The following is a 7399-nucleotide window of genomic DNA, read 5'->3' as shown; positions in this document are numbered from 1 at the left end:
AAATTGTTATTCTGACTGAGTAGAAGTATTTACTTTGCATTTTAAAAATTCAACCCAGAGCTGGCCCCATGGCCTGTGGTTAAGGAGCCAGATCCCCCCTGGGTGCCCGTGATCCAAATCCCAGTCCTGGCAGCTTGGAAGTGCCGGTGTGTGCCCAGTCCTGGGGAGGGGACTGCAGCGCGATCACCCCGTGGGTGCTGTCTCCCTCTCCCTCTCCGGCTCTCCCTGGCTAGTGCACCTAATTCAAAGCAGTAATGTGGACTTAAGATATGTTAACCAAAGAGTAAATTTTAAAACGGTAGTCGGCCTCTCACCTACCAGACCTTTACTGAATCAACAAATATAATTGTGTTGTTCTCAAAATGACTTGTTACAAAGATGCATAAAACTTAGCAAGATCAGATAATACTTCAAATAAAGGAGAAAAAAATGGTCAAAGAAAATAAAACCAGAAGAAGAAAGGCGAGCCAGAGTAAGAATAACATGGAGAGTGCATGCCAGTAAATCCTAGTACATAGAATACATCTTAAGTACATAGAATACGTGTTGAAGGCCGGTCATTAATCTGGTTGTAAACTTAATTATCGTTTCCAAAAGGGAAACAGTTCCAAGGTTTGCAGAGTTCCACAGGCTAAAATCATGTAGTTGCTGGAAAGATGTGTCATTACTCCTGGTCCGGGATAATCAGGAAGAGGGGACAGTGGCCTTACAGTGAGGAGCAGGGCAGGGAGGGTGGGGGACAGCTCTCACGGAGCGTGTTCTAAACTCCCTTTCGGTTCAGGCTGACGGTTCCCAGGAGTGCTGCTCGGACACAGCGCGCCCCGCGGCCACTGCCTCCATGTTCTCATGTCAAGGCAGCCGTGCCCTCCCCTCCCTGCTCTCTGGTCTCACTGTCTTCCTCGCGACCTTTCGAATAGGGGGCAGGTCACTGGCGTTGGCGGGACTCAGGGCCGGTGATGCTGTGGCCTCTGCCTCTCTGCCCGCCAGTGTGATGAACCTGGACGACCTGACCCGGCGCGGGCTGTACCTGAGTGACATCCCCCTGCACGATGCCACGCGCGACCTCGTCCTGCTGGGGGAGCAGTTCCGGGAGGAGTACAAGCTGACCCAGGAGCTGGAGATCCTGACCGACCGGCTGCAGCTCACGCTGAGGGCCCTGGAGGATGAAAAGAAGAAGACAGACACGTAAGGGTCTGCTCACTGGGCGCGGTGCGGGCTCAGGGTGTGGCAGGCGGGGTGAGGCCAGGTGGCCCTGGAAAAGCACACGCAACCTCCCACCTGGCTGTTGTAAAGAAACTGGCGTGAGGAAAGCAGTCAGGGGCAGAGGACTTTTAGAAGCCACGTTGAAGGAATGTCAAAACATCTTTCTGAAAGCATGAGACTAACTCAAATATGTTTTCAGTCCAACTTCTCGCTCACTCGCTCATTCACTCGTTCCTTTGAGAGCTACGTGCTGTCCCTCTGGGTGGCCGGTGTCGAGGGGTGCTCTGGACAGTGAAGCAGACATGGCCATTGCATGAGGACTGCAGAAAGGTCTGAGGATTGGAGTGACAGCATGGGTGTATTTTAGTGCAAAAATATGTTAAAATCCATGCATAGCTTTTTTTAGAGACTTTGTTATAGGACACGTGTGCTTGACAAAGAGAGAGAGTGAGATAGAGAGAGAGAAAGCGAGAAATCACCCCCTGGGGGATGGCCACACTGCAAGCCATTCTCCATTCTCCTCTTGGGAACTTGGGCATGCATGCACACGTGCCTGGTGTGTTTTAAGCTGCTGGGACTGGGACTCCAACTGCAGTTGGCCATATGGTAGTCCAGTGACCTAACCATTACACCATCTGCTGGTCCTTATGCATAGATTTTTATAGAGGATTCCTGCTTCTTTCAGTTTTACTGTACTAAAATCGAGGCAAGTGTGAGAGCCGAGGGAGGCCTGTGCCCCTCTGGTGACCTGAGTGCTGATGGGCAGCCCCACCTACAAGTGCTGTGATCCACAGCTTGGAGCGCAAGGCCACTGGCGAAAACTTGGGCTGTCGCCAGCCCTTTGTTCGTCCATCTGTCTATCTGCTTATTTTGATTCAGCCTTAAGGGGCTCGGGTCTGGGGCCACCTGTATGATGCGAGCAGTTCACACTCTTCCCTGGCTCCGCAGGGTGATGTCGGGGGCTAGTTGTGGGGCCTGGCTTTGCAGTGAGGTGCACCTGCTGTGGGGTGGTGAGGGTTGGAGGGCCGCGTCCCGGCTCACCGCTCCCCTGCTGTGGGGGTGAGAGTGGAGGAGGAGGGCTGCGTCTCAGCTCACTGTTTCCCTGCTGTGGGGGTGATGTTGGAGGGTGGAGGGCTGCATCCCGCTCACCGACCCCGCCCCACAGCTTGCTGTACTCCGTGCTGCCCCCGTCGGTCGCCAACGAGCTGCGGCACAAGCGCCCGGTGCCTGCCAAGCGCTATGGCAACGTGACCATCCTCTTCAGTGGCATCGTGGGCTTCAACGCCTTCTGCAGCAAGCACGCATCTGGGGAGGGGGCCATGAAGATCGTGAGCCTGCTCAATGACCTCTACACCAGGTTCGACACCCTGACGGACTCGCGGAGAAACCCGTCCGTTTATAAGGTGAGTCCTCGTGGAGCCTGTCCTGTGCTGTGCTGGTGGCCTCTGTCCCTGTGGGGGTGCGGCCCCGTAGTCCCGGACCGCAGCTCTGTGGCCGCCTGGGATGCCTCCACTGGTCTCCTGAACAACACCTCCTGTCCTGAAATCTGCCATCTCGGTAACTGGACCGGGGTTTCACGAGGCCATGGCTGCTGGGCATAGCGGAAGGCTCCGGGGCCCACGTGTATTGGAGACCGATGGGCACAGGGTCGTCACGGCTGCCATGACAGGCACTTGCTCCGGTGGTCTGCGAGGGTGGTTCCCCTGTGGCATAAGTGCTTTGCACCGTGCGGAGCCGTCTTTGCTGAAGGCCCTGGAGACTCAGTGTGCTTCCAGTGCTGAGGGGAGGAGGCGCTCAAGGCTTCTGCCCTTGCCTCACTGAGGAACGCATGTGCGTGGAGCGAAGCCGGGAGCGTTGCTTCATAAAGGCGGGGGTGCAGTCACTGCAACTCGAGGGCTACGTGCTCTAGGCTCTCTGGGGCTCAGAGGCATGCGGGGCGCATGTCAGAAGGACACTGGGTACTGCCCCATGGATGCCCAAGGGCAGGCAGGCCCTGTGCCCTGTGCCCTGTGCTGCTGCTGTTTAGGGGAGTAAGGAAACAGGCCCTGCCCAGTCGTGAGGGGCTTGGTGGGACACAAGTGCTCACGAGAGGGGCTTCTGGTCTGAGCCGCCTGTACGCAGGACCATGTGCGTGCGCCAGTTCCACAGAATCGAAACTGCGACCGCATGGGAGTTAAACGGATTTGGATTTCAGAGAACTTGGGGAGGGGTGCTCAGAGCTGCTGAAAGCTGTAGGTGGTAAGCGAGGCCGTATTGTTCGCGCTAACCGAGGACCCGTGTGCAGGTGGAGACAGTCGGTGACAAGTACATGACCGTGAGCGGCTTGCCCGAGCCCTGTGTCCACCACGCCCGGTCCATCTGCCACCTGGCCCTGGACATGATGGAGATTGCTGGCCAGGTCCAGGTGGATGGCGACTCCGTCCAGGTCAGTAGGAGGCCATGCCGCGAGCATGGTGGCCGTGTGCCCAGGTCTGGTCTTGTTCGGTGGCAGGAAGCCGGCTGACTGCTGGACCGCTGCAGCTCTCCTGGAGCCCGGGGACAGTTTCCTCACAATGGGAAGTTTGTCTTCCTACTTGAAATGACTTCCTCTGTCCCATGCTCTCAGAGTCCTCCTGTCCAGTTTGTTTTTGAAAATCTCTTTCCTGTGTCTCCTGTAAGCTGCCAGAGTTACATCTTTGGAATCTTTGGGCTTCCAGTGCTTCTCTTGGGAGATGGGTTGTGCGAGGGTTTTGAAGTTGCCGTCGCATTCTGGGTCCCCACAGAATTCGGAAGGGTGTGTGCGATGGTCCCCGCTCTCTGAGTCCAGTGAGCGAGGCTGTGTGTGCAGGCCCTCTCCTCAGCACGCCTCGGTCTTGTGCAGATAACAATCGGGATCCACACCGGAGAGGTCGTCACCGGGGTGATAGGACAGCGGATGCCCCGATACTGCCTTTTCGGAAACACCGTCAACCTCACCAGCAGGACAGAGACCACGGGGGAGAAGGGGAGAATAAACGTGTCTGAGTACACGTACAGGTGAGAGCAGACGCCAGCCAGGAATCGTCGCTTTGGGACAGTTTCCACTTCCACGTGCCCCACCACAGCCAGTTAGGATTGCTCTTTGAGGAGATCACATCGTTTCCCTGTTAAAGGATTCCGCCCCACCCATGAACTCCTGTGAAGCCCTGGGTTACCCTGAGTGCGGCTTCCCTGGGTGTTCTTGGGTCCGTGTGTCCCCGGTGCCTGTCACCTCGGCCTCCACACTCTCCTTCCTGCTCGCCTCTTCTTTCAGGTGTCTGATGACGCCTGAGAACGCAGACCCGCAGTTCCACCTGGAGCACAGAGGGCCCGTGTCCATGAAGGGAAAGAAGGAACCCATGCAAGTGTGGTTCCTGTCCAGGAGGGCCGTGGGCACAGAGGTAGGGTGGGGCGAGCTGACGCAAGGTGGTTCCAGTCCAGGAGGGCCGTGAGCGCAGAGGTGGGGCGGGGCGAGCCAGCCCAAGTGTGGCTCCTGTCCAGGAGGGCCGCGGGGGCAGAGGTGGGGCTGGGCGGGCCGGCATGAGCGCGGAGGCATGGAGGCAGTCACTGAAGTAGCATGAGCATGGGTGACATGGAGTGCTGGCCGACAGCGCTCGGCACAGCTGGCGTGTGAGCCGCTGGACAGCACTCCTCTGGGTGTCCGCTTTTGTCCTCTGGTGACATTAAAACTGAAGGGTGAGGCTGGGAGGCCCGTTTTCCTGGTCCGCCTCCGCATCCCGGTCGAATGCCGTGGTGCTGGGTGTCTGTGCAGGCTGCACCAGCCGTCCGGCTCCCAGGCCAGCTCTGAGGTCGCCATCAGGGCTGAAGCCCGTGGGAGTCTAACCCAGCCCTCAGCTCCTCTTCAGGGACAGGCAGCTCCCGGTGGAGCGTCTCCCGGGGGATGAATGAGTTTGATTTCCAGAGGCCGACAGCCCTCGGGTCACTCAGGGTTCTGGCCGGCCCTGTGGTGTCGCCACCAGAACCAGTGGCCTTCAGCGTGTCCAAGCTGGAACTGCTGTCCCCGCAGGCAGGGCGCTCTGGGTGGGGTCTGGGCTCTCCCTGCCCACCACACCTTGCCTCGGAGCAGCCTGAAGCTCCCAGGCCCTGGGCATGCGCGTGCTTCGGCGCCACCTGGTGTTCCTCCGGCACGTGCGCATTCCCTGAGGTGCCCTCACACTCCAGCCAGCCAGGGAGTGGGATGCCAGGTCTTCACATCTTTATCTTCCAGCTGTTGTTCGTACTTTAAATGGTTGGCCGAGGTCACTCCCCTCTTTCTTCTGTCTTTGAGGAAACGAAGCAGGATGATAACTGACTCTCGGATCGGAGATGAAGAGGACGGAGATCGGGTTCCTGTTACCCTCTGACACGCCGTGCCGAGGGCCGCCTCCTCTTGGACGCGGGCCGGCTCTGCTAGGTGCATGCGTCACCACCCGTATCCAGCGTTAGCTCTGCTCTCGGTCATTTTAAGGCGTTAGTATATTATCCGAAACTTGCTCTGATGTGCGTATTGTGAGCTGCATGTGTCTTAGAATCTCCGGCAGGCGTTTCCTGGCCCGGGGACCTGCAAGGAGCAGATACCCAGGAAATACCTGTGGGGTTTATTGACGTGAAAGTGGACAGACCTTGGCCGTCTACCTAGTGCTCCGTAGATACGTGGTGTGCATTTTAATGATGACATGTAAGACAGTTTATACCTTGTTGCTGTACATCATTATAAAGATCGTTTTCTAAAGGAGTGAATTCTTAGTTTTAGGAAAAAAGATGCAGTTTATTTTCAGACTCCCAGCATAAGAACCAATGTGCCAAGAAAACAGTGACTATTTTGCACCCTCTAACCCCCCTTCAAAAACGCGCGGCACACACTGCGACTGTGGGGCCCTGTAGCGACAATCCCATCGTATCCGACTGTCGGGAGCCCAGGGCGGCCGTGGAAAGCCAGTCTGGGTGAGATGCTGGGCTCGAGCTCGCAGTGGGTGTGGCAGAGCTGCGGGGCTGCAGGCCTTCCCTGCCAGTGAGGAGCCTCCCCTCTTAGCTCAGAAGGGTGTGAGGCTCTCTGGCAGCAGGAGCAGTAAGTCTGACAAAGATGAATTCCCGTTGGAATAACTAGCCCGCTGGTCTAAAAGTCTCCAATAATTTATTAATATCTATCTTTATAGAGTGCAACTACTTTTCTGTAAAAATTTTTGTCTTCAAATTTAGTACTTCATATTAGTATGTATAAATATTTCATGTTAATGTGTAAAAGAACCAGCAATAAATTATTTTTTTCACTTGTCTCGAGACAGTTCTTATTTTGATAAAAATGATATTAGCATAACTGTTCACTAGTATTTATTTATGTATTTATTTATATTATTTTAGAGGCTTTTTTTTCTATAGGGGGTGTGCACTCACCAGAAAGACAGAGAGACAAAGAGACAGAAAGTGAGAAATCACCACCCAGGAGTGATGGCCACTCACAATCCCTTCTCCTCCATTCTCCTCTTGGGATCTTGGGCACACAAGCGCATATGTGTGGTGTGAGTTTTAAGCCACCTGGTGTAAGACTCAAACTGCGCATGGTTATGTGGGAGTCCAGCGTGACAGCAGGTGACACACTCCCCCGAGGTCTCTCCAGAGGGTGCTGCGGGTGCTCCGTGTGACAGCAGGTGACACACTCCCCCGAGGTCTCTCCAGAGGGTGCTGCGGGTGCTCCGTGTGACAGCAGGTGACACAGTCCCCCGAGGTCTCTCCAGAGGGTGCTGCGGGTGCTCTGTGTGACGTGCCTCTCTCCCTTCACCCCGATGCCATGCAGCATTTCTGGGTCACGTGGCAGCTCCCGAAGGACCCTGCACTGCCTCGCACAACTCCCGAACGCAGGCACTTTCTCTCCAGGTTGAGGCCGTGCTTGCTGCACCACGCGGTGTCGCCACCTGCCCTGCAGGCAGCACGCTCAGCAGCGCGAGCGATACCTCGGTGGAGTTTCGTTTGCCTTCCCTGACCATGAGCGACCTGGGCACTTCCCACATGTTCGCTGGGGTCTGTGTGTTTCCTTTTATGAGCCCTTTATCCAGGTGGTTTTTTTTTTTTTTTTCTAGCAGGCATATGTGCTTGCCAGAGAGAGAAACAGTGAGAAAGTGCCCCTCGTGGGGATGGTCACACTGCAGTCCCTCTTCCATTTCTCCCCCTGCTGGGACTTTGGGCACACATTCGTGCTGCT

At 56.1% G+C, this 7399-nt stretch overlaps 1 protein-coding gene across 1 annotated transcript in view; it reads left to right on the top strand.

Annotated features, from left to right (window-relative positions):
* GUCY1B1 (guanylate cyclase 1 soluble subunit beta 1) overlaps positions 1-6475 on the top strand; it is a 25063-nt gene extending 18588 nt beyond the window's left edge. The window contains exons 7-12 of the mRNA XM_014582403.2: positions 988-1185; positions 2369-2606; positions 3488-3628; positions 4064-4218; positions 4475-4601; positions 5489-6475. Coding sequence (XP_014437889.1) covers positions 988-1185; positions 2369-2606; positions 3488-3628; positions 4064-4218; positions 4475-4601; positions 5489-5512 — 883 coding nt within the window. The 3' untranslated portion in view covers positions 5513-6475. The remainder of the gene's footprint in view (positions 1-987; positions 1186-2368; positions 2607-3487; positions 3629-4063; positions 4219-4474; positions 4602-5488) is intronic.
* Positions 6476-7399: the final 924 nt, after the last annotated feature.

This window comes from Tupaia chinensis, unplaced genomic scaffold (genome assembly GCF_000334495.1).
Source record: "Tupaia chinensis unplaced genomic scaffold, TupChi_1.0 Scaffold143591_1, whole genome shotgun sequence".
Lineage (NCBI taxonomy): Eukaryota > Metazoa > Chordata > Mammalia > Scandentia > Tupaiidae > Tupaia > Tupaia belangeri.
This window is presented reverse-complemented; position numbering and strand designations above follow the sequence as displayed.